This window comes from Oreochromis niloticus, linkage group LG3, assembly GCF_001858045.2.
Source record: "Oreochromis niloticus isolate F11D_XX linkage group LG3, O_niloticus_UMD_NMBU, whole genome shotgun sequence".
NCBI classification, from domain to species: domain Eukaryota; kingdom Metazoa; phylum Chordata; class Actinopteri; order Cichliformes; family Cichlidae; genus Oreochromis; species Oreochromis niloticus.
This window is the reverse complement of record NC_031967.2, coordinates 8,470,299-8,497,571: the sequence shown is the minus strand read 5'-3', so window position 1 is coordinate 8,497,571 and position 27,273 is coordinate 8,470,299. Positions and strand designations below refer to the sequence as shown.

The 27,273-nt window shown below is 44.3% G+C and overlaps 1 protein-coding gene and 1 long non-coding RNA gene across 2 annotated transcripts in view; one reads left to right on the top strand and one right to left on the bottom strand.

Annotated features, from left to right (window-relative positions):
- efnb3b (ephrin-B3b) overlaps window positions 1–27,273 on the bottom strand; it is an 89,741-nt gene that overhangs the window by 32,452 nt on the left and 30,016 nt on the right. The window contains exon 2 of the mRNA XM_003457641.5: window positions 14,505–14,794. Coding sequence (XP_003457689.2) covers window positions 14,505–14,794 — 290 coding nt within the window. The remainder of the gene's footprint in view (window positions 1–14,504; window positions 14,795–27,273) is intronic.
- On the top strand, window positions 1,941–26,791 carry LOC112842882 (uncharacterized). Its single transcript, XR_003214921.1, has 3 exons — window positions 1,941–2,966; window positions 16,444–16,537; window positions 24,415–26,791. It is a non-coding gene; the product is annotated as an uncharacterized LOC112842882 (long non-coding RNA).

Genomic DNA, 27,273 nt, shown 5'->3' with positions numbered 1-27,273 from the left:
GACGGGGAGAGGGAGCGTCTAAAAGAGTAATGGGGGTTTCGTGCAGAAAAAGAGCTGGCGACAGAGTGACAGACATACAAAATGACAGAGCTAGAGAAGACTGAGCAGAGAAAGAGTTTCCCACCTGAGTTAAACTTTTAACGGGGTCAAGTGCCAGGTTCTAGTGTAAAAACGGCTAAGGCTAATTCATATTTTAAACGTGCCATTCACACACACAGCACTGACAGCACAGAACACCAAGCTCCCGCAGGATCACAAGCCCACTACTCTTACCTCCAAGGACTGCTAGCAGCTCTTTTAAAGGCCTGTATTTTTTTTTTAAGCTGCCAAAGTATGCCAAAACATGACAGATGGAAGATATTTTCCACTCACCAAGTGACTGACAAAAAACCTCACATAACAAGAACTGATTAGCTGGTATAAGGATTGATATAAGTGGGATGTACTCTCTGCAGTCAGGGAGCAAAGAGAGTGCACTTCAACATCAATGTCTTCAAACGAGGGGTACTTAGCTAAAAATATCAGTTCCACAGGACTGCTAAGTGGTTAAAAAAGAAAAAAACAGGCAACCCAAATCCCAGCAAATGCGCAGAATGGTGTAAGCATTTCATATAAAGCGCAGACCCTAAATAAACTATGACTAATTTGTCACTCGGTGTCATATTTGTGGGTTGAGCGACCTTTTTCTTCCCGAGCGCTGTCGCCAGAACTTCTTCGATTACTTTATCAGTAATCCATTTAAAACAGCGCGCTGTAAATCTGTCCCGCTCCTCTAATCTTCAATTCATCACACATTTCCTAATCACACTCCAAAAATAACAAACCTGGAATTACTTTGCCTCTTCTTTCTGTACAGCAAGAGCCGAGCCAAATGCAAGCTATCAAAGGTTTATGGCGTGCATATGAATCACCGAAGACTAACAAACCACCCCGCCTGCCTTGTTATACTGTAAAATAAAATAAAATAAATAGGTCTTTTCTCTTAATTAAGGCTTGAAATAATTTGAACAGGATCTGTAATAATGTAATGGTGCTTTCTTGGCGAGGTCACGGTAGTAAAAGCAGTGCTTAAATCTTCAGACGGACAAACCCGGATAAATAAAGGTTAAACCAATAAAAAACAGGCCGGGGTATTCTCCGTTAAGGCGAGCCGACCTCCTGAAGCGGCGGCGGCAGCGGAACTGTTGCTAAATGATGAGGTAAGACGCTATTCTGTCACAACGGGGCCCTCTTCCCTCGCAGCGCCACCAAGAGAGCAGCCGAGCACGGCTGGAGGTGCCAATGAATTAGTTCACTGTTTTCACTCATTACAGCGGACTGACTGCCTCACTTTTCCTCTGTCTTTATTTACGCCCTTTTCTTCATCTCCGACTTCTCTGGCACCGCACACACACAGCTAACAAAGACCCCGCTCATAATGAGGGCATAGCAGCGTCTGAGTGTGTGTTATTCTTTGTGTGGTTAGTATGTGTGTGTGTGTGTGCAGAGGGAGGAGGATTATGGCAGTTCCAAAGCTGTGAATAGGGGCCAGGCTGGGCCTTGGCCCTGGCTGAATTAATTACTCTAATTAGCTTCTTAATTGCATATATTAAACCAGTGGTTAGCAGGGCTGGAGCCGTGGTTAGGGCCCGGATCTGAAGCTGGAGCCGGGGGGGTTGCAGGCGGACAAAAGGGTGCAGACAAATGGGCACACACACACACACACACATATATGTGTGCACACACAGAGGTAAAAAACTAGCTCCCCCCATCTACTTGAGATAGTCTGAAGTGGAGAAATGACGAGGGTATTCAATTATCCACCCCCAACCCCCTCAACATCAATATATAATCAGCACATACTGCAGGAGCAGATGTGTGGTACTAATATGGAAGATAAGCCCCCCCCCACACCCTCCCAGAGGGAACAGAGAGGATTAATACTGGAACTACGGGGACTACTTCAAGTCGTCTTCATCTCAAACTCTCCACTGTATCGCTTACTCAGTGCTCTGCTGCCTGTGACATTCAAGACGCCAAACCCTGCTGCTGATTTGCGACCACTGCGCCTCGCCCTGTCTGGCCTCGCGGCGCATCACAAAGACTTACACGGACCGTGACAACATCAGGACCATTAGTTCCACCGCCCGTTCCAATACCCCGGCTTTTTTGGCTCGCACGTTCGGCGCATTCTAAACAATTATCAAACCCTTGGCTCTCCAGAGCGGACAGCATGCATCAAATTAAGCTGTTTTTTGGCTTCGGTTGAACCTCGAGTAAAGTATAAGCCACCCTGAGGGCGAGAGAGAGCAAGCGAGAGAGAGAGAGAGATCCTCTGACCAATAAAGGTGGAGGGTTTCTGACTGGGGATCTGGTGGGGGCTCTGATGGTAAGAGGCGGGGGGGGTGCAAAAACAAAAAAAATCTGCAGCAAATGGCTTGTTGTATTTGTGAAATTCACCCAAAGTATCTCACAACAATGACGATTAGTCGAGAACAAGTAAACATCCAGTCCGCTAATGAATCTCTCTTCAATAAACAAGTGGAGAACACGTGCATGCACGCACACAACGCGCACACGCACGAGCGCAGCGTGATAATGATGTTCTTTGTGGAGTTTTTGGGGTAATTAGGGCTGCTTAAATGGTGGTTAAAAAGGATTTGCAGCTGATTGTTTGTCCTTGTGTCTTTGAGCCGTGGGCGCTCTTGCTCCTCTGAGTGTCAACAAAGTCTTCTTCAACTGTCTCGTCACAGAGCACAAAAAATCCCTTCTTTCACCACGCCGTCCGCCGCAGACCCTTCCTCTGCTTCTCCCAGTCCCTCCCTTTCTTCTTGTGTGTGCTCAAATTCTTCTTGCTTGTCTGTTTCCCTATAATTTGCTCTCTCGCTCTCCCTCGCTCCCTTACTTTTTCTCCTCCCTCTCTACGTCTTCCTCTCCATCTTCTTCAACTGAACAGCTGCTGGGTCCGATCACGCTCCAAGAACACGGTAATCTGCTTCACACGTGCCAGAGACAAACTCCTCTCCTCAAAAACAGCACCGGCAGTGTGTCTGCGCTCTTTTGTTCTTGTAAAGGAATGATTGGATATTTTGGGGAAACACGAATATAAGTTTTTCTTTCCTGAGACTTTGATAAGAGATTAACCTCAAAATTCCGTCTGTGTAGAGTAAATATATTGCTGAAGTCCAGACAAGGCAACTTTGCGTTAACCTTAGCTTAAACGAACACCATTAAACACCTTTGACGTCTAATTCCAATTCCAACTCTATTTGATTTATTTTTTAAATTTGTCTGTGTATAAGCTTCCAGTCAGGTCTGTCAAAACAAGTTTGTAATGAATATTGTGAAAAAATTATCTGATGTAACCACTGTATGAAAAATGTATAATATATAGAAACGCTGAGAAAAAAAAATAATGCTACTAGCCAAATCTTTAACTTTATTTGATGAGTGTTTTGTACATTTTTAGCAAATTAATTACACTCGAAATACAAATTGAGGCTCAGAAAGAATTTTTTAAGTAAAACAAAAAACATCTCTCCGTCATGTTTTGTCTAGGGGTAGTAGATACACAATACACTAGTTAGCTGGCTTTTTAGCTACTACCTTATAGCTAACTTGTTAACTGGAAGGTTAAGGTGCTGGATATTTTATATACATGTTATTGAATATGTATTAATGACATCATATGGTTATTCAGTTGCCTTTAAAATGTCATGGTTATTGTCAAAATGTCATCACACCCACACTTCCTTCCGTTATGCAAAGCTAGGCTAAACACATGCTAACGCCAGGCAAGAATTTAAACATTTAATTACAAAATTGATTTAAATTTGACTTTTTTAAAAATTCAATTAAAACAAACAATTAGAGGTCCTTTCTTTCTGCTTTGAGTAGAGTCAACCAAGCAGTTTTTTACTGTTTGCAGTTGTTATGTTAAGCTAGGTCAACCGTGCCCTTGCTCAAGGCAATTTTTAGCCCACACTGAGAAAAAGAATAACTGTATGTTCCCAAAATGGTGAGGGGAGGACAGACGGGTTATCGTAAAACGTTTCAACACAAATGTCATTAGCGTGTGTGCAAGCAAATGCACACACACACACACACACGTTTGTGTACGCGGCTACACATCTGTCTCTGTGAACATGTTCATTATGTTGATCAGAGGTCATGTTTGCGTGAACCTAGGCACTAAATCAAGGCTATATTAGCGGGGTAATACGTTCTACTGATGGCAGAGGTCAGCTGAGAGGTGTGCTTGTTTAAACCCCCCTTCACCACCTCCGCAGTGCCTGATTGCCAGGAAACACATCCTTCTGCCTCAGCAGAAGGTAGCAGCACAATGATGCCTTTGTTCATCAAGTCGCGACGGGGAACGAGAAATGTATGCGTATTTGTGTGTGTATTTGTGTATGTCTGAGACATACAGTGTAGGAAGGTTAAATGAATCATACAACGTTAACCAGGCCCAGTCCAATTAGGGAAGGATTTTTCTTGTCTGACCTTTAACAGGAAAGACGTATTCACACTCACTCATGCAATCAACCCCTACCCCAGTACACAAACGTACACACACAGCAGCATCAGCCCTCCGCACAAAATCACGCAATCCCACACAAACACCCACAAATGCACCCGCCGCCCACACACACATAAGCTCTGAACCAACGTCACACACATACCAAAACACACACGCAGAGCCAATCTCGCAGACAGTAGCGCAGCTCTGATTGCTGACCTAAATCGGCCAGGCGATCTGTCACTTTCTCTTACTCACACTCAGCACACATCTTTTTTTCTCTTTTTTTCCCTCCCCTTTCTCTTCTGTCTCTCCTCTTTTTTTCTTGCCCAAATATCCCTCGCTCTCTCCCAGTGTCACTTCACATCAGCTCATTCTGGTCCCTCTCCTCGTTTTACTTTACCAGAAATGTCTTTGTCCTATTTGTACCACCGGTATAGGTGTCAGCATATGGTGCATGTTTACAGTGGTTTTGTGCACCCCGACATACTGAGCACACTGTATTTAATTGTGTTTAGATATTTCCGGGAATACACTAAAGACCCATGCAGAGAACCTCCGAGGAATATCAAGCATAATCCTTTAAAACACTTGAGTTGACTGCTATTATTTTTAATAAAGTCATTCTTCCTTCTATCCACTTTCTCTTATCCATTTAGAGATGCAGATAAACTTTATCTCTTGGGCGGAAATTAGTTGGATCCATTGCACCAAACCCCTGCTGGCCTATTCTATTCCATTTTCCACTTTTGCACTTTATTTGAGGCTATTTTCACACATGAGAGTTTAACTGAGGCTGTTCGCCCCAAGAATTCGATGTGTTTAGTAGAGTGTGAAAAATGTGTTGCAGGCTAGAAAAGCAGTCTCGGGTCCACCTCAAAATAGTTGTCGAGGGCTGGCTCGGAGCGAACTGGAGGCATGTCCCCCGAGGGCCACAAAAGATGTGAAAGCATAAACACACTTGAGGTTGAAAAATGTACAACACGGTTTTATTCTGTGTGGTCGGAATGGCAGAGAGCGCTTGTGTGCAGGTTCCTATTTTTAATTTCTAAGGAAAAAAATTAAATAGGTGAAGAGTTCAGCTGAGTTTTCGCACACCAGCGAGTCGCAGGACTTAAGTCGAAAAATGCAATTAACTGAGAATGAACCAGATATCCTCTTTACTCACTTTATTTGCTTACCGTCTTTTATAAAGCTTCATATACATTAGGATTCATGAGGAAATCGACTCGGTGAAGCTCTGACAGCCATAACTAAATAAAGTAAGTGCTGATCAGAGATGGGAAACATCTACTTACACGCTGCTCAAGGCCTGAATGGGATGAGATGGACACCAGGTCAGTTGTCACCTGTTTTAAGCCTAATGGGGCTTTGACAAACAGACATCATACCGTTTCTGTGACTCTGCTTCAGTTCTCAGCTAAGCCGATTCAGTTTTTCTACTAAACTACCGAAGATTACTCTTTTAAAAAGAAACTGTGTAACAAATTGGGGTTGAAAGTTTGATTGTTACCGTAGTTTCTCAGCAGGTCGGTAAAGTAGACCTATGATGCTTTTCAATTTGTTTTATCATCAAGACATGATACTGTTCCAATGGTGGACGCTTATATTAAATGGTCAAATTTTTGAATAATGGAGCTCAGAGGGCTTTAATTGCTTAATGTTTTCTACTTAGACCTCAGTCACACAGGTTGGTTGGTTGGCAACCACGTGGCAAACACTGCCCACTATGGCAAAATGAGCAGACTATGCCCAACAGGTTACTGGACATCGCTGCTAAAGGCTGTGAAATCGATTGCTCAAACTACATTCACGCAGACCTAGAGACCAGTCAGTGGCCCCTGGTAACCACTGGTTGCTATGGAAAAATGTGCATTCCTTGACTGGTTGGCAAGTGGTTGCAGAGGTTGGTTGCTGTTGTTAGGTGAAACTGGTACAGTATACAGCGCTGCACTGAAAACTTAATTAAAACTGCTTTGGTCACCAGATTACTGAGTTGCCTAAAGCCTGCATGGAAAACTCGTGTGAAAGGGTGCAACACAAACCAAAAATAGAGACAGTTGTTGTGCACACAGTCGTGGTTTTGAAATGTGCTTCATCAGTAAGCACAACTATTGTTTAAAGGCAAATTCTCTCTATTTCCCGTTTGCATCAAACTTTTTGAAGTTGAACTACTGAATGGTGGTGAGATAGTGAGTGTACTGGAACTACTAGCAGTCTGATGGGTGACAAAATGTACAGCACCCTCTTTGTTGCCGATTCCACCCAACAACAGCCAGCAACCACTCGCCAACTCGGGGAATACACATCCTTTAGAGAGAGACGCATTTACATTCCAGGTCTCCAAAAAAACCTAGTTTCAAAAATCATGAAAAGGTGAAAGGGGTGTTCAGTTGTGTTAACTAATTACTGTGGAAAGTAAAAATAATAGCGATTTAGTGGTCATTAAAACATTTTCAGAATTTGCAGTCTTGAGCACTGTTCTCCCCGGCATAACCTGCCTGTATATGATAAAAGTATTGGTATTAATATCTGTATCAGCAATACTAGCCCCGTACCAAAATTTGCAGTATCGCCTAGAACTACTGGAAATGATGACGGTAGGTCCTCTCTAAGTTTATTCCTTCTTCTGCCCTTTGACAGAAGTAAAGACGGCATATACAGAGCTGTATTTGCATGCCAGCGGGATATCTGTATAAAAACAACCCCTACCCTAGCCGAAAGCCCCTCACTGTGGTCATCTTGTTTCTCGCTCCTTCCTGCAGCTCTTCCTCTCCTCTCTCCCGTGTCTTTGGTTGCTTTAGTGCCTGGCAGGAGGCTCAAATCAGAGGGCTTAAACTTGATCAAATATTCAACAGATATAGATTTCTCACAGTCCCTGGATTCCCCACCTCTTCCACCCAGCTGCGTTCCATCCTTCCATTATTTTCCTTGAATCTTTCACTCTCCCGACTGCAGTCACAAACAAACTTGCGCGCCGCACACTCGCACAGCCACGCACGTATGCACACGGGGAATCATAAAGTAATGTCGAGTGGCAGAGAGGTGCAGCTCATTTAGGCTGCAGTGCAGCGTTTCTCTCTGCTTCCTCTCCCCTCCGTTGTCTCTTCTCTCCTCTCTATTTCACTCTCCGCTTCGCTGTCACTCTCCATCTTTCTCTCTCTTCGTCTGTCTCTCACTCTTCCACTTTAACCCCCCCTCCTCCCCAACCCCGCCCCACGTCCCCCTTTTTTCTGTCGCCCCTCCCTTCCCCATCTCGATTCTGTGTCATTTATTTCAGCTTAACCCTGATAAATAAACCAGCGAGTACGTCTGCATTATTGAACACTTTGACGTTCCTGTCTGCACGCGGTACCCAGTGCTGTCCAACAATTAGACCACACAAACACACACACACTGCCCCACCCTGTCCAAAACTTTCCATTAAAGGCTAAAAGTCTGACATATGCTTAAGAACATATAAAAAATCACAAAATGATAGAGAGCAGAAACCACGACCGATGGATAGAGAAAAGGAATACAACAGAGAGCGGGAGAGAGAAACTCAAATTTGCAGAGTGAGAAGCTGTGACATTTAAATAGCTACCAAATAAACACATGCACCAACATATCAGTAAACTTCCCACAAAAAAAAAATCAGAACCGACACGTGGGCGCGCACACACACACACACACACACACACACACACACACACACACAAATATGCACAAACACATTTTTTTCTCGGTTTGCAGGCTCCAGTCAGCTCTTCTATTATTCATATTAGTGGGGTGAGGTTGTTTATCTCGGCCATTGTGCAAATGCAAGCACCGTGCTCTGGGGGCCCTGCTCCGTAACCACACCACTGGGAGTCATTCATGCTCTTGCGCAAACACAGAAAAATATGCCTATGCTACATATCCATACATGCACCTGCTAACCGCGCAGTCACACACACACAAAACGTCCACATGCTTTCATACCTGTACCTGCCACGAATGTGCGCACACTCATACACGATCTGCCATCTGTCTCGGCGTGCAACAACAACACCGCAGTCCCACGGCGACTGACCCGTTCCCCACCGCGGATCTGACTAAACTTTGTGCGTACTTGTGCATATGTTCCTGTGTCTCTTCGGGTGTGGGTGGGTGCGCGGGAGCTATTTCGAGCTATTTTGTGTGTGTTTATGACCACGGCTTTGCGCGTAGTGCCGAAGTGTGTGACTGCATACATTTTTGAAAAAGCCCCTGTGTACGCTGATGTGAGCGTGCATATGTTAGAGTGGGTACCGAGGAGGATTACTGGCATTTGTGGGTGTCTGTGCGTGCGTGTGGGTGGGTGTGTTAGACGGCGCGAGACAGAAAGAGTTCGCTCACATGCAAGGTCATATGCATATCAACTGCATGAGTGCGATTATTCACTGTAAGTCAGTGTGTGTTCAAACATGCATGCGTGTGCGCGCGCGTGTGTTGCCATGTCCTTGACAGCAGCAGCAGTGATTGGAAGTGACCGAGCTGTTTCAGTGTCGCACTCCAGATGAGTGGTGTGCTCTGGTGGTGTATCAGCTGACACTCACATCCCATTCACATACGGCACGCACATCAGGACCGGCCCACATCTGTCTGACATCTTCTTACTATTTGCTCTGTCCCTTCAGCTTTGATCCCTCAGCATGCACAACATATTCATACTCTTTCAAAGTCTCTTCCGACACCATCCCTCTTTTGTCTCCCTTGTTCTGAGTTAGCTATCTTTCCCAGTCGCTTTCATCACTCACCAGTCATGCCTGGTACTTGAAATGAGCTCTAGCCAGCTTTATTGTGAAGAAGGGCGGTGCCCGTTTTGATATAAAATCAAGCACAGCATTACTTCAGGCTGGCCACAAAAGTCAAGCTGGGCCTGAAGATCAGGTTATCTGAATGCCAGCCCACATCAGCTGATGGCTCATCTGATACCTTTCAACACATCCAGTTGGCAAATTTCATACTGGTGATGTCATTTTGCGTGCTGCAAGCTGCTTTGCAATCCACTTCAGCCTCAGCCTCTTCTTTCACGCTGTGTCTGTTGTGGCTGACGCCTGCTCTGTTCTATTTTTTGATCTTACTGTCGCCGTCCTCGCTTCTGGCGTTCCATTTATCCGTGTGGGAGGACAGAGTGCGGTCCCAGGACCAGGGCCATATTGAATTACAAGACAATAAAGAATTACAGGAAAGCACATTTAAGTGAGATCAATGTACAAGTTTTGAAAGTGAACATTTTTGACAAGTGCCAACCTCAGATTAGAAATACAGCTAATGCAGACATACCAAAAACTGCATTTCTTCCAGTGACCACTTAAGGCTTCCTCTAAAGGTGAGTGAGTCCTTAAAAACTTCTGTGTTTACAGCCTGATACAAAAAACTCATAACAACTGCACTGGGGTTGATTGATTGAGTGATTGACTGATTGAATTTTTAAATAATTAATCCTTTTGAATTTTGTTAAGGGTTAAAGTCGATTGAGAGGTGTACTAAGACAGGGGGCGCTTTACCTCCACTGATCTGAGATCTAAGTCACATAATATTTGCTAGCATTAGCTGATGGATTGACGATCCACTCAATAATCCAATCTCATTGTGACTTCTGGTTCCAGAAAATGAAGCTAAACTAGAAGCTCAAATGTTCTCAAGTTTAAAAACCAACAGGTCAAAGCATCGGGCTCATCCTTCTTTGATATACAGCCCATGATCATTTTCCGTCCTCGTCCTTCTTCTGCAAATGCATTTCAATATCGCATAAGGCTTATCTGTAAACAAACAATCCCAAGATAATACAGCGTGCACCTTTGTCACTTTGAATTAATCTGTAAGAAGCCGGGTGCTTAAGGATATGTTCGCCAAAATTACAAAAAGCTCTGGCTAATCCATAATACACACTGTCCTCAGATTTTATTGGGACTGTCGCTTCAGATAAAAGCAGTTCACAGTGAGGTCTGCGGATTATCCAGCAAAGCACAGCAACCGGTCTGGAGATCACGTTGATTTATTTTTAAACAGAAAAGTCCAAATGCAGATAAATAAAAGAGGAACAATCAACATAACTTGGGTTCGCCAGAGTGAAGTGAAAAAAAGGAAGTTTCTTAATAATTTCCCTAAAGTGTCTTTTAAGTTGTAAATCCAATAAGCTGTGTGGAGATGGCTTCCTCCTGAAGTTCTCATTAGGATACACGTCATCCAGACCGCACTTTAACTGTGCAGACTTTCTATGTCTGCTCATGCATGCATGCATAAAGTGTGCGTTACACAAGGCTTTGGCGCCTGATTTCAAAGGATTCATTAAAAGCAGTGAAAGGCTTGATCTGCAGTCTGGGGTTGATGCACTGAGTACGTCTGTCATTGTGTGTGTGTGTGTGTGTGTGTGTGTGTGTGTGTGTGTGTGTGTGTGTGTGTAAAAGGGGTTAAGACAAGCTAAAACGGTGGAGAAGACGAGCAAGCGGCAAAACACAAGACAGGAGAGCGTGACAGAGAAATGGGCTTACATAAACTCTGACCTCATGTTATGAATGCAAACATCAATCAATAAGTATGACAAATCAATTTCCCCGCTGCTTCGCTCCTCTCCCCAGGATACGGAAGTGAAGAATAACATTTAACAGGATTCAAGTAATTTGATTACAAAGCAGCAGCATCTGTGACGCGTTAGACACTGCAAAAACAAAGAAAAGTTTCCCCTTTTTCGAGATTCCTTGTGAGATTTCCGTCGACACGTAAGGCTTATTTTCCCGTGCGGCGATCGGTGACGGCACTTGTCGACGACTGCAATGTGAAAATGAAATCACGGAGCTTCTGCTTTGATTCACCGCGTGTTTACTCGAGAGCCAAACTGCAGGGGAAACTAATCACCCAGTGGGCTTTAAGCAAGTTACAGGTAATCTGTAATAGGTTTAACTTTAAATTAACCTCTGCTGCCGTGTTTCCTCCTGCTGTTCCACCAGCCAGCAACTCCGCATTACCACGCATACGCTTTTCGCTTGTGCCCAGTCTGCAGTGTGCAAATTAAATCACACTATGCTATAGGTTAATTAAAACCAGATTTCCCTGAGGCTTCTGCATACATCGGTGCCTTTACACACGCCCGCAAACATACATTTAACTAAATTCAGGGACAAGCCATAGTTCACGCTGTGTTCAGCGTGTGCAATATCCTCCCTATAGGGTTAGCACACAGGCGACAGCAGATATGTGGCACTAAATTAGCAGCAGGATTAGCAGTTATTAATTATCTCACAACCTCATTAAGTACACACAAGCTCTGGTAAGAGACTCGGTGCGATTCTTCATTAAGGACACATGATCAAAGCCCGGTTGCTCACTAAACACAAGCGATCTCTCGATGTCGTCAATAAGTTATCAGGACCGAATGCTCTCTACGATCGGCTACTCCCCTTCCTCCTCACCCATCCGAGTGTCTCTACTAATCTGGGAGTAAACCTCTGCGTGTGCGTATGAGAGCGAGAGTGCGCGCGTGACCTTGTGCTGCAGCCGTCATCGATCGGGCTGGAGCTGTCAATCGATCAGTCTGGGCTGTGAGTGGAGATAAAGGTGTTTCTATCTCTGGACACCTGGTTGTCAGGTTGGGGTACAGAAGAGAGGGGGAGCGAAATAAAAGGTCGGAGGAAAAGATGTGAACCCTACACCTACGCGGCCCCGCAAAACGTTTCATGTCAACAACTAAATTCTACTTTGACTCTTCTTATGTGGCGGGAACTGGGCGTGTTCGACATCTTTAACTGTTCAGTCGTGTAAGTATGGCGGGGAACAACAGTCAAGATAGAAAGACATCAAAATGGGAACACATTTCAGGTCGTGTTTTGTCTACATTTCTATAAAAAAAATTAAACGTAATTAAAACTACAGTTCCTCTAAAGACCACTTGTGGCAGTCTACAACAGAGAGTCAATCTCTATAGACTTTCATGTTAAAATTTGCAACTTTCTGTGAGAAATAAAACAGTTTGCAGCCTGACTTTAGTCTCTATAAATAAACCCCCCTCAGGACAACAGCAAGAGGGGATTTTTTTATATGACTGATCTGTTTAAATTGTATTATAAAAAGGCGTGCCCCTTGTAAAGTTATGTATTACATAGGACACGCCCACTTTGACTATCAGGTGGATATCAGTATCTGTCTACTAGTTACTGCATTTGATTTCTTTATCTGCATTTGTGGTGTTAGTGACGTTCTGCTGTTGCATTTGTTTGTTACTTGGCACTAACTCGCCATGCAATGCATGCATACAGTCTTTGAATTGTGTTTTTCCTATTAAGGCTTTCTAAGGTTAGCTAATAACTTAGCGTGCACCTTCTTCTACAAATATGGTCACTTGTGGCTACAAAAACAAAGATGCTGCGAGTCGGAATACCAAACTCAAGGCTTCAAAACCGGATTAGTGAAACCACAGGGCAGCATTCCTGTGATACTTGATGGCTGCGCGGGTTCTCTCAATATTGTGTCCGTTACTGATTCATCTAACAGGAAGTGAGGCTTGAATTCATTTTCCTCCCTACTTATCAGGGCGAGATTCTGGGCGCACATACGCCAATACACACGTCCCTACAGTACATACAGTACACGATGGCTTACTGCACCACGACACGCTATCTCGCTCCCTCACATCTAATCAGAGAGAGACACTTGTGAGCTGATATCGACGCAGGGTAAAGGAGAAATGTGCCCAGAGCCTCGCCTCTCTTCACAAACACGCCGCTTTTGTGGACTGATAGTAAAAAACCGAGCACACCTGAAACAGGTGACCAAATATGGAACACCAAAAGGCACGAGGGACTTCACAGACTTGGAAAAATCTTACATTCTCTTTGTCTCTTGCGTACTCTCTCTCTCTCTCTCTCTCTCTCTCTGTCTGCCTTTCTAGCTCTGTCCCAGCTTCCTCCTCCTCCTCCTGGCTCTCCTCGTTCTGTCGTTTTTAGGTTTTTATTTTCCACCGGCAGACGAAAAGAAATGAAAAGAGCATTTGCACACCTGAGTGAATAGACCTCGCAGGTGCGTGGGAGGGGAGCTATGGGAATCAGGGTCTCTCTCGCTCTCTCGCTCACTCTTTCTTTGTCTATCCTGCTCGCTGTCTCACTCCCGAGGTGTTTTTACAGCGCCTGTGTTTGTACTGAAAACTCGTGGGCGTGTGTGTGTGTGTGTGTGTGTGTGTATACATGCACTTGAGCGTGATCCCTATGTGGTGCGTGCATTGCTCCAGTTGGCCCCAGGTCCGCATTTAAAAACAACCCACGTTTCAGTTGACGCAAACTTTACCCGCAGATCGTTCCGTCTGATACAGACACTTGGCCTCGCTCGCCTCGGTGACCTCATCGGGACATCCGCACGGCTAAACTCCAAACAAACCTTTCGAATAAACCAAAACAAACTGCGCCTCAGCATCTGTGGTCACCGTCTAAGGCTGGCAGTTACAATAAACAGGCCCGAGCCCGGCGCAGTGGGACAAAGAGGGCGTCGCAACGGCCGACAGCATCTCGATACGAATCTAACCGCTAAGCACAAAATCCCACACATGCGGCAAACCTAGGGCCGCTGCAAGAGGAGACAAGAAAACACAGATTGCATTTGAAGCGTGGTTAATCCCACAGAGGTGAAACTTTAGGTGACGTAAATAGTTAGTTAAAAAATCAACATCTTACTTTATTTGGGGGAAAAAAACCTCAAATGTCATGAATGTTTTGTTTTATTGTGTTTCTGGTTTTTAGTGCAGTGCATGTCCTGTACTGTATCTCCGCCTGTGGGCTGGATCACACGCAATTCTCAAACCTAATTATTGTAAACACACCCGCCCAATCAGCGCTATCATCTCTGAAATAAACAAACACACTCAGGCACAATCAGAAATCAACCATGCAATCATAACAACCCCCCGCCCTCCAACCGACACCGACCGCACACTGCAAATAAGCTCAACACACACGGCCGTAAGCGCACGTACACACATCGACCCAGCGTTTGGTCAGGGTCCTTCACTCACCGATGATGTAGTAGTCTTGCATGCTCTTGAACTCGTGGCCCCAGAGGTTGGGCGAGAACTCCTGGAACTTGATGGTGAAGCGGCGTTCGCGGGTGGGCTCGTCGCAAGTGAGCACGATGTTGGGGGGTCCCATCACTTCGCAGCGGTCCGCCTGCTCCCGCGTCGACACGAGGTAGAGCTTGTAGAACTCGTACTCCGGCGTGGACCTGGCGGTGTCCAGAGGAGGGCAGATGAGGTCCAGCCGGTCCCCGATCTGAGGGTACAGAACGTAGCCCTTGTCGTCTCTGAATCTAAAGGAAGGAGAGGCGAAGATGAAAAAACAGAAAGGAGGCAACGGAGGGAGAGAAAGGCAGAGAATCATTAATTAAAGTCTTTATAAACAGTTCAGAGCCACCTGTCCTTGCTGCTGAATGAGCAACAGATGGGTCCTTTAGCGCTCCCGTTTCTCCTTCTTCTATCCTGTTTTTTGTGTCCTTCACAGGGAACAGGTGCCTTTGCAGAGGAACTGCTGTGCAGTCAACTGCACAAATAAATTTTTACCACACAAGCTCACGCAATCCCCCGCTGACCCCATAAGGTGGTGGAGAAAAACGCAGGAAATATAACCACAAATTGATGATTCACGTGGGGAAAATAACCACCGCTAAAGCCAAAAAGGATTCAGTTATTAGAAAACCACTCATTTTCTTTTGTAAACTAATCCCCATGAGTTCACAGATATTTGTAACTAATCAAAATCTGGTGCCTTTGAGACTAAGCAGATATTAAAATAATCAAAAGTATTAAAAAGGAAGCTTTTTCACTTAAAAAAATTACTTATTTTGGCCAAAGTTATCTCATCTACTTGAATGGGCCAGCTGTGACAGAGAAAAGAAACATGTCCTTGATTCTTACACATCTTTTTAACAGGAAGTGTGCTTTTTCTGATCATTTGTAGCATGACTTTATTCATATGTGGCTCTATTTTAAGCTTTATATAATAAATATTATATTCTTTTATACTTTCTCATAGAGGGGCGGTTGTTCCTTTAGCTAATTATTCTTGCTAACCTTGTCACAAATATTAGCATGTGCTGATCAGGTATATTAATGGCTGCCTAGAGTTGATCTCATGCTTTCTCCATCGGTCCCTTAGTTGTGCTGTCATACGCCTAGGCTGCTGAGGATTCCCATGATGCACTGAGTGTTTATTCTCCACTCAGTGTGTGCTTACACACCACTCTGCACTTAATCATTAGTTATTATTAATCTCTGGCTCTCTTCCACAGTGTGTTTTTTGTCCTGTCTTCCTCCCCTCACCCCCAGCCAGTCCCAGCAGATGGCTGCCCCTCTCACCCCCTGGTTCTGCTGGAGCTTTCTTCCTGTTAAAAGGGAGTTCTTCCTTCCCATTTCACCAAGTACTTGCTCATAGAGGGTCGCCTGGTTGTTGGAGTTTATTTCCATATTATTATAGGGTATTTACCTTACAATATAAAGCACCTTGAGGCAAATGCTGCTGTGATTTGGTGCTATATAAATAAAACTGAACTGAATTATACTGCACTTGACAATGGTGGTTTTTTTAGCCAGAACTTGCAGCAGGCAGAGAGTTTATGCACCACTACCTTAAGGTCACAGATTCTGCAGAGCAGAAAAAACATCCACAAGATGTGGAACTCACTGCAGAGACAGATGGCTATATTGCTGTTATTTATCTGTGACAAAGTACGAGTAAAATATTTGAAGAGGAAACGCTCATGAACTGAATTACTTAATTATTCATTTAAGAGAGAGCATGTGTACAAGAAGATTTTTCACTCTATGCACAGCGTGTGAAACTACGCATGAAAAATGTAGTACAAGCATAATGTTACTATCAAAACTGTAGAAAAACATTTAGATTTTTGTTTCCCTCTTCATCTGCAATGCACATTTTCTCTCCGACTTCATTTTTCCGCAGCTCTTGATGTGAGAACTGAGGCATGTCCACTGAGGAAGAACCAGGCAGACAACTTTCACTGTAGATCAACAAAGCTGCCAAAGCCAGTTCTCAGGTATGTACAGTTAATTAGTTTGCTAATTAGCTGTTTCTGTATCACTCCCTCATCTGCTTTGGTATGAACGGCGTGCCGCTTCTTCTTCGTCTGATGAGTTGACACCTGTCATCTATGGAAAACCTTCAGCCTGATGCGATTCTAATCCAGCAGGCTGACTAAATTCCACCAAAGTAGAAGCGGGTGAGGTTGATTATCACTACCATGACACTTTTGTGGCTTTCTGTGTGCAGCTATGTGTTTAATTTAGTTAAATAGTTTTCCTGGGGTAAACGCTGAGCAGGTTTTGAGGAAAGATTTATAAACGAAAATTGAAATTAATTCAGCCTACATGAAAAGAGCTGCTGCAGTTTGAAGGCTGGTGGGCTTACTGTGACTGCATAGCTTCCAGAGGTCTTTGCGGAGCAGAGAACATGAAACGCAGCAGTCACAAGGGCATAAACTTAACAAATGACTAAGTCTGTGTCATCCCCCCCTCAAAGCACAGGGCCATCTCTTGCTGATAAGGCCAAATACTATGAGTTATCAACTTAGCTCCGAGGCCCGAGGCCTGCGATGACTTTAACGCACCATGCTAGCATGACTGGCTAACAGTGGGAAAACAGAACTATGCACCATCTACCTCGGGTTAAAATAAATGTCACCACTGACAGGAAGAAGGAAAGTGTTTATAGTAGTAAAAGTTCAAATGGAGGGGTGGGGGGGGGATTTGCTGGATTTATTCTACTGTTAGCATTCTCACAGAATCTTACGTGACACTTTGATGTGGATGTGGGAGGAAGCAAATGCCTGTAATGTTAAAGAGCCCATTTTCTGTTACCTCTGACTCAAACGCTGTTTTCTGTTTCCAGCAAATCCACAAGAACACTGGGGAGTCACAGCACTAAAACCTGCTTAATTATTCTCTCTGTTCTGCTGTCAGACAACCGTTTGAGTATTAAAAATAAACAATACAGGATCACAAAGCACACAAAGACAATGAAGCATGTTACATAACTGCTCTGTCAAAGGGAGACAGGCTACATACTGCTGCTCTCACATAAACATCAAGTGACAGTTTCGTTTGTTAATTAAAAAAAAATATTGTTCACACTTTTCACTAACGCATAAATCGTTTGCTTATCAAGGATTTTCCTTTCATAGCCTCCTTTAAAAGACAACAAAGAGATCATACCAGTCCATAATGATATTAGGTAGGACTGAAAATGGTTTGACTTTTGGTAATAAAATTATCTAGCATGACTTTTTTTTCACTTACAATATGCTTCTTATTAGCTCAGTTGTAGGGATTAAATGAGTATCCCAGCAAATTAATACTGCCTGTTGTTCTGCAGCTGTGGGCTCGCCAAAGTCATACTAATGAAATCCAGTCGCAGTAAAGACTATAGAGAAAGTATAATGATTTTTAGTGTCAATTGTGGGTTAAGCTCCGAAAAACGCTCAAGTCTACGCATCTCACGTGATTTGGTTGAAGTGTTGGTAGAGCTACATATTTCCGAGGCTACACCAAGGCTCAGATGGCCTAAACTTGATTTCTGTTGAGACAAAACAAGTAAAGCGGTGGCTTTCCTGATATTTTTCCAGGAACCTTAAAAGTAAACAAGTATTGTTGCTAATCTGAGTTTTCTTAGCTTTAGTAGAATAACATTATCTGGTCTCTACATTGGACACTACCTGCTGAAGAAGCAAAAATCCCATTTATGTTTTCCATAAGGGTTTTGATTATGGGCCATAATGCTGCACCATGCAAAGAAGACTTATTACAAGCTCTGGCACCAAGAAATGCTGACATGCGCTTCTTTAGAAACCACAACCCTGTATGATATCTTTGTTTAAAGAGAAAAGCTTCAACAAACTACTCTGCAAACAATCCCAAACTGAAACATCTCTGATTGGTGAATGTCTCTAGTTCTAACAAAACGTGATTAAACCTGCAAATGTCAGGTGACTGAGTTAGCGCCAAACTTCAGAAACCACAAGAGTGGTGACTGCAGTCAGGAACAAACCATTATTATCATGCAAAAATACAAAAATTGATTAAATTCTACATACATAGAAGTCACATGCTGTGTAATCTAGGATGTGTAATGCATTATGGGATAAGTAGTTCCTTCGCCACTAAACTACAAATGGACCCTAAAACTAGCTTCCACAAGTGAGACCACTACACAATGTTTGCATCGGTATGCTTATGTTATGTTTTCACCATTTGAGGTTAGCATTTTAGCATGCTAACACTGTTAGCTGTAATTGAAGAGTGTTTCACTGTCGTTGTCAAGTAAGTATGACCAACAGATAACATTGTGATGTTAGCACAGCTAAACAAAGATAGTGAAGAAAAGATAAAACATGTTACACAGTCCTGCTGGCTGTTTTGAGCAACGAGTTGTTCCGATAAAATTCATGACACGCAGCTATGTAACAAAGTAAAAAAAACATGGGTGCACATGCAAATTATTATACTTTCCAAACGATAAGGATTTCTTTTATTTGGTTGTATGGTTTTTCTTTCACAATCACACAATGCAAGCTAGCAGGCTACAGCTACCTCTTAGCAATGTGATCTAAACAGCCTTAGACTTTCTAAAAATTGAGATGTAAGCTCTTCTGTCTGTCGGTGTATTTGGCTAGCGGGCGTACACTGGAGGGAAGCTTCATAATGCAGGCTGAGCGGCGGAGGAGCTTTAGCTGAGGCGGGCCCAGAGGCCTGCTGGGAAGCCACTGTTCCACTTCTCATTACCCAGGTCACTCGGGGTTATCAGGCAATACTTAGACAGGAGAGGCAGGCACTCAGCTTCACTCAACGCGTACACGCACACATTTATTTCACCTTCCTGTCGGCTTCAGACTGGTGAGCACATGTACTCATGCCATTTATAGAGCGAGAACTGTAAACATGGTGTTAGTTCCTGAGGCTTGTGTAGCACAGCCTAATCAGAAAAATCTATTCAACACATACACAAACCCATACAAATGCCCTTCTGCTCAACACAAAAGGTTTGCCCAAGCACATCCACCCACATCCAAACACACACAGACACACTTGGGCCTGTTTTTTCCTAGACATGAACACTAGCACACACATGAACACACCTTAACAGCAACAAGCACCTTTAGCTTCCTGCGTGACGCATTCTTTGAGTGCTACCTGATGGTACCCTGAGTCAGAGCTGAGCTGCATTGCAGAGTGGCTGAGAAAACGCACACAGACACACACAGAATGCTCTGAGAGGTAAAATGCCACCGGGCAGGTGCGGTGCTTTAAAAGAACGGCAGGAAGAAAGACGGAGAAATCAGTGAAGTGAACGAGAGAGAGGAAGGAGTGCGGACAAAAAACTAAAAAAAAATATCGAACACGTTAAGCGAGGTATGTAGCGACAACAAAGAGACGTGGAGAACAAGCAGAAAGGAAACACGGCCACAAACAGCCCACAGAGGATGAGAACAAGGTCCTAAAATACAACGTGGAAGAGGAGGCCAAAACAAATGGGGGGAAATAGAAAGGGTGGAGGAAAAGAGGGCAGAAAGATGGAGAGTGATGGTGAATTCCAGCCCATTCCTGCAACAGAACTCAATTTTCTGATAGGCTCCATGCTCAGGGTGTCAGATTTGCCGAGTTAACCCGGGTTAACCCTGCGTTTGTGAGTGAATGATAGTGTCTATGTGCAGTGTAAACAGGATGGAGTTAGGGAGACCTTGTCCCAATCTAATCATGCGGTAAGGGGAAAAATACTGTGTATTTATCTCAGAGGCATGCTTTCCATGCCCTCCGTGTGAGGCCTTCAGTGTCAACAAACCTGGGCTGCATTCAAACATCACTTAAACTCTGCTTTTTTTTTTCTTTTTTCTTTTTTTATAAGGTGGATGTGTTTAAATCCGCCTTTGAAGAAAAAAAAAAGTCTAGCCAGAGAGTGCCATTTAATTTTTAGAGCCCTCAGAATCTCCGAGGTGCCACAAGGCTGTTAAACTTCCAGAGGAAAAAAAGGGAAGCAGGCACAAGAGGGGAGGATGGAGAGCCGGAGAGGGAAAAGTGAAGTGAGGTGAACTTATAAACAACTTTATAGAGTTCATCTGTGACCACATCTAAATAAATCATCCCATTCAAAGACAGCCCTGAGCAACATTACGTTTTCCCTTTACTCTTTTCTTTTTGGCCACATTTCGCTCTGACAGAGACTCTCCCTCTCTCTCTCTCTCTCTCTCTGAGTGTCTGCTTCTATTTTTTTAAATCCTCTCTCGCTCGTTCTCATCTCTTTTGCCGTCCAGTCTCTCTCCTTCCCCTTTCTCTCGGCCATTAACAATAGAGCCATTCATGTGGCCACACTTTGAAACATGGCGTGGGAGGTTGGAGGGGGCCAGAGGTGACACCGAGGGGGGTGGGGGAGGAGAAAGGAGAAGGCTGTGAGTAGAGGAGATGGAGAGGAGGGGAGGGAGGAGGGGGATGTGAGCATTACAATCTTTTCTTCTTTGGAGCTCTTTTATGAGGGCAGAAACATCATTTTCTCAACCCAAGCGTCCCCCTGCCACGACTCCCGAGTCGAGCTGAGAAGACTCAAGTGTCAGTCTCCCTGACCCCTCCCTCCCTCCCTCCCAACTCCTCCGACCTCTCACACCTCCTGCTTCCCATTCTCCCACTCCTCCCTGTCCCACTCTCTACCACTATTTTAATGCAGTAGCCACTTTTTTTTTACATTTTAAACCGAGAGGAGATGGTTCAAAATCAACCAAAAAGGACTTTTGAGCGGCGTCCCCGCCTCCGTCTATCTGCCTGCTCTAGGTGGCATATCGGACAGCTCGAACATTTCCCAGATTCCACAGAGGCAACCTGAGCCGTGTCCAGACCAAAGCCGGGCGCACAGGTGCAGTCGGAGGAGGGGGAGGGATGGGACGTGTTTGAAATGTATGTCTGTGTGAACTTGAGGAATATGCTAGGGGAGGTGAGGTTTGGGGGATGTTGGAAGGGCATAGGAGTGTGAGCGCCGAGTCCACGAGAGGGGAAAAAATCAGACTGGATGCTGGAAAAAACCAGAAAAAAACAAGGCGAGAGACAAAAGAGAGAGGTGGGATTCCAAGTGATAAAGCATCAGAGCAAACACATAAGGACAAAGAGAAAGCAAGGGAGTTGGACAGATTGCAACTGCAACAAATGTGGAAAAATAAAAGGCTAGGGCGAAGAAAAAAAAGAAGGAGAAGAAAAGAAATGGGAGCGGACACTGGAGTTGGCGGAGAACACAAAACACACCAAAATGAAATCAGTCTGGAGGATTTACTCGAAACTCTTCTAAACTTTAACCTCCTACCGTCCTCTGAGGCGGTTTTGTCCTTGAGCTAACCACAACCTGGTGTGAGCGGGAAGCCAAGGAGAGACAGCAAAGGACCGATCTATTAGAGAATAATAAACGACGGCGGTATTGGGTTCTGTGGCGTTGGAGAGTTGGAGAGGGGGGAAGATTTATGGCGGCCCCTGCGCATAAAGCTGTCTGCACTAATCTCATGGTATACACAGTGTAATCACACACACAGGGGCCCTCAGTGCAGCCCCCCCCCCCGCACCTAAACCCACCATTAATGTACACACGCTGTCAGACGCACGGCGGGGGGCATGCACACTAAAGAGTAGCAAACCGATCGGCTACGGGAGGAATATACACTCTACAGGACGAGCGCGCACGTACACAGGCCCGCTGAGCTGCTGCAACACCTGCAGGCCATCTAGTAGCTGTCTAAAGTAAATCCACTGGGTCTCATTTGCTGGAGAGGTGCTTTCCAAAGTATGCCACAATGAGCAAACACACACACACACACACACACACAGAGCGGAAAACGTCCATTTTGAACATGTCACTCGAGCCTTCACGGAATCTTTAAACCCGATGAAAACACGTGGAGCTTCGCGCGGTGAATCCCGCGCCATAATTAATTTTCTTCCAGTGCACTTTAATGAATTTTCTATCAAATAAGCATTAAAGTCTTGAAAGAATAAATAATTACTCCTCAGGTATGAATAAAATGATTTAAAAGATTTGGAAATGCAAAATTATCTCACTCCGCTGACAGACTGCATTACCCACTTTAGGGAAAATATTATTTCAAGCCTCAATGCTGGATTAAATCACTTGCTACGGTGAAGCGATTTTTTCTTCTTCTTCTTTTTTTTCCTGCTCTGCAGAGAACCCACACAGAGTAGGATCAGCTATCATTTTCCACTCTTCTGCTGCAGCAATCAGAACCCCAGAAACACCAACAACACGTAATGTAAAACACATGGTCGGGAGTATATGGAACATGAATTCGGCCCAATGCGCAATCTTTCTTTTATACTTGTTCGCGGGAGCCGCGCCTTCGTCCAATTGACCTGTTGTCCTCTTCACGTCTCACCTACATCCCTTTTGCCCGCCGCTCCGTCTGATAGGCGTGCGATAAATGATTCAGGAGCTTTTAAATGTTACTCGTGTTGTGCTCTTTTATCTTGACCTCATCTTTGATCACTTCTGCAACTGAAAAGGGGGCTTTTTCAGAGCATGTCTGAAAACCGTTTTGCAGGTTGAACTCGAGGCCTTGCTTCAAAAAATTGCTATTATCATCTTCAGCGGCACCCGTGTGCAGAGTCATCTTATGATATATTAATACCGTGCTCGTGGTTTTCACACAGACACAAACATCAGCCTGACACGTTTATATTAAAGCAAAAAAAAACCCCAGTGGCTGCAGCTTCTCAAGTAAAGGAAATCATTGAATTCCTGAACTTTTGACACGTTATTTGTCATCTTAAGCTGTTGTTAGGAAATAATGGCCGATGATTATGATTTAGCTGTTTGAAATTCTGCATCATCTGACAGGACCTTTTGCATGCAGACACCGCAGCTTCTGCTCCCATCAGTGCGCGGGGCAGACAGACGGTTTTAAAATATCCATAATCATTATTACTGTCTTCATTAAAGAACCATATACCCTGGAGAAGAGCTGCAGAAAGTGGTCTTTGACTGTGTGTATAGAGCTGGAGAGAGATAGAGACGCATTTGTACGAGGTGGAGGGAGACAGAGAAGGGTTCGGAAGAGACAGAGGGGGAGAAGAGAGAGCTATAATGTAAATTGATGAGAGTTTGAGTCTCTCTAGAAGGCATGGCCCAGATACCTCTGAACATTTCTATTATGGATGAAATGGTGAAATGGATGTGAGTTTGACGGGGGAGTAGGGGGGGAGGCGGGGGGAGGAGAGGGAGAATGAATCTCCCATGCTCGCTTTCCTTCCAAGAACTTGTGTTTTATCTTTAGCGGTATATATCACATACATAGCAGGGAGTAATTTCAACATTGTAAAACGAGCTCATCGTCTTCATCTCGCAGCGTCCCACAGGATGGCCGAAGATTTATGATGGGCAGTAAATCAAGTCGGCAAAATAACGCATTTCTTTCTTTAATTCTAGTGGACGTCGCAAAGTTTCCAAAGATAGCAAACACGTCTGACAGAGTTTGATTTGGGAATATATTTTACAAAAGAAACATGAGAAATGCTGGAAAAAATACTGCATCTTTGAGCTCTGAGTGTCGTACAAAGAAGCACCAATGAGGATGCTTTATGTTAGTCATTTTCAGCCACAGCAAGAGGCTGCTTTCTGTAGATCAAACCGACGATTGAACGTGGGCATCAAATACGGCAGCGCTGTCAAAGTCGCCGGCGTCTCAAAGAAGGTACGCTTAAAGGTCGGGGCTGTGATGCAATGTGTTTACGGCAACAGGGAAAGGCTCTCGCTACCAACTTGTCACACGAAAACGCTTGTAAACGACTTCTTTGCACCAAATTAAAATTTATATGGGTAAGCATCCTTTTATAAGCAAGTACTTTTGTTGTTAATCTCTATGGTGCCTCCCTACAGGTGTGGCTACCCTGTGATTTCCACTCCTCTGTAAGCCGGTGCATCGATCCACTTATCACTTACCTGCAGTATATGAGGACCAGCTCTCCCGCCCACTCTCCTACAGACCGCTGCTGTTGCAGCGGTCTTTATAGCCGGTGATATTGTTCAGGCTCTCTAGTGAAACTTGCCTTCTCTCTAAATATGTTTTCCAAGTTACTAACCCCGATTCTTGTTCTGCTCCAGATTCCCTACGCGTGCCAGCCAGCAGCTCAGACTCTTGATGTCCGATCTGGTTTTCCTGCCTGCCCACTCTCCAGCAAAACAACCTCGCTCACGGATCTCCTGTCTGCGCTCACCTCTGGGGCCTCCACCGCACACTCTGAGCTTGTGAATGCAACTTTTGAAAGGATTCTCCCGCCAGACGGAAGATTTTAAGTGCCTAAGCCTTGTGAGTCCAAATGAGCTTCATCAGCAAATCAAAATTAATCCAACTTGACTTCATCACTCCTGAAAAGCGTACCGTTAAACACTGCCACATCGAGCCACCAGTGTGAGAGGAGCGCATGACAGAAGGCCGGTATTCCTTTAGGAATTGGAGGAGGCCAAAACAGAGCTAAAAGGGCAGGTTTTAACTTAAACGTGTAAATCTGTAAAATTTTAAAAAAATGTGTCAACACCGGGGCACAGTGAATGTTTTCTTGGTCCAGAAGTGGAAAATCACATACATTTTACCTACACGTAGGGAAATAAAAGAGGGGAACTGGATATTGAAAGGTTAAAAAGAAAACGAGGAGAGAAATGACAAAAGATAAGCCGACTATGAAGAACAGCGTGAACAAGGAAAGAGGAGCACAAGGTTGATGTAAAGTCAGTGAGTGGTGGAAAGCCCTCAGGAATGTCGGTGGTGAGAAACGACAACGGTTGTAATGGGTTCCGTATGGCAAGAGAGGGAGGGAGGGCGAAACGGGAGGGGACGAGAGAAGAAGAGGTGGTGAAGGGAAAGGTAAAGCAGCACCGAGGAGGCTTACAGGGGAGAGAAAAGAGAGGCAGAGGGAGGCGGGAGGTAGCAGTAGGCAGGTAGAGATGCAGAGCCTTGTTTGAATAGTTAGCTGGCATCGTGGGACTTTGAAGGTAACTCCGTCCTTGTCATCTCTTACACACGCGCGCGCGCACTCGTACACACTCATTCTGCTGTCCGGAGGCGGTCCAGAATGCTGCAGCGTCGGTGTCACATCCAGTACATATCACAACCCGGATAACCACAGAGACACAGGATGGAGGCACGCTGGATGCCTTGGCATTTGCAAAGAGCACGTACACACACACAGAGGCGCTCGCTATGTTTGTCTCCCTCATAAACACACACACACACACACCCCCTTCATCTCCCATGCTGCTGTGCTCCTGCTGCGCTCAATACCATCCCATACGATACAATGCAGCAGACGAGCGTATCGCATTAAGTTGAAACTTGTAGCTGCATCATAAAGAGAAGCGAGAACTAACTAAGCAGCTATGGAAAAAGATTCTTTTCCCTCTTTGAACAGAGCTGAACAACGCAGCCATATCCAGGTCAACAGAAACTTTTCTCAAGCAAACATCTCCTTCCCTTCTCCTTCGTCATCTCTCCCTCTCATTTGCATCCTTGTTCCTGTATTTTTTATGTTTCTGCTCCCGCATCTTTGGCTCAGAACTTTTGTTCGTGGCGTCTTTTGACTCCTCCAAACATTCGCTAAAAGTGAGCTCTAGACGCCGTACTGCACTCCATCTCTCATGCCTCAAAGAGCCTCCCCTCCTTGCTCTGCCTCTCCACCTCTCTATACCTTTCTTCATTAAAATCTTGTTTTCTCTCTCCCTCTCTTCACCCAGGTATATATCACCTAATACGTTTGCAGCTTTACAACGATTGCTGTTTCCTCTAAAGTGTCTCCCTAGAACAAAAATGGAACAATGAAAAACATCCACACATAATTATCAACCAAGAAAAATGTCACTTTTAGTGGTGGATGTAAATATTACACATGGCCAAAGCTTTATATTAGATTTCTACGCATGTACAAGACGGGAAGGAGACGGGGAAAGATTAGCCAAAAGCTAAAGCTGCTGCTCTTCTAGGGCCAGATTTATCAACTCGTTACGCCAACACAAACTGGGTTTTGGCGTAAGAAAAGTACTGTTGGCGTTTTCAAAAGAGAACACAGTGGCAAGATTACGTGTAAGAGGCGGTCACTTACTGCGGCTGCGTATGTATCTCTAGAAGTTCCTTTCTCAAGGTGCAAAAATACCGGGAGAAGAATAATTAAATCAAACGCGCAAACTGATTCAATAACTTTTGCATCACTCGGTTTACTGCTAACTGTGATGATATTTAATGCCAAAAAACAAAATTGACCTAATTGTTTTGCAGTTGATATTTAAATGAAGCAGCTGCGCCTGTGTTTGCAAAAACTTTTTGTAAATCAAAACTAAACCACATCTATCAGCGCTGTTTCAGGATTGCACTCACGCAGTTTTGTCCAGTTAAAATAAATCTGAGGCCAAGTTTTCTGTTTTTGAGGGGCAGCCAATCAGAAGAAAGTTGCTTTAAGAGGAGGGTAATGGAGTTACGATACCTTGTTTCAGAAAATGCAAGAACTGAGGTTGTATGAGACCCAGTGTAACACAAATAAGGATGATTTTGAGCCGTGAATCATGCAAAGCTAGTCTAGTGGTGCCCAAGAGTAAAAACATGGTTCCTCTTTAAAACACTAACATGTCATGCTAATTTTTGTTAGATTTACATTTAATTTCATTGCATGTGTGTGTGTGTGTGTGTGTGTTTTTAATAAACCGTGTTTTCCTAATATCATTCAAGATTCCTCACTACAGTCTGTGAAA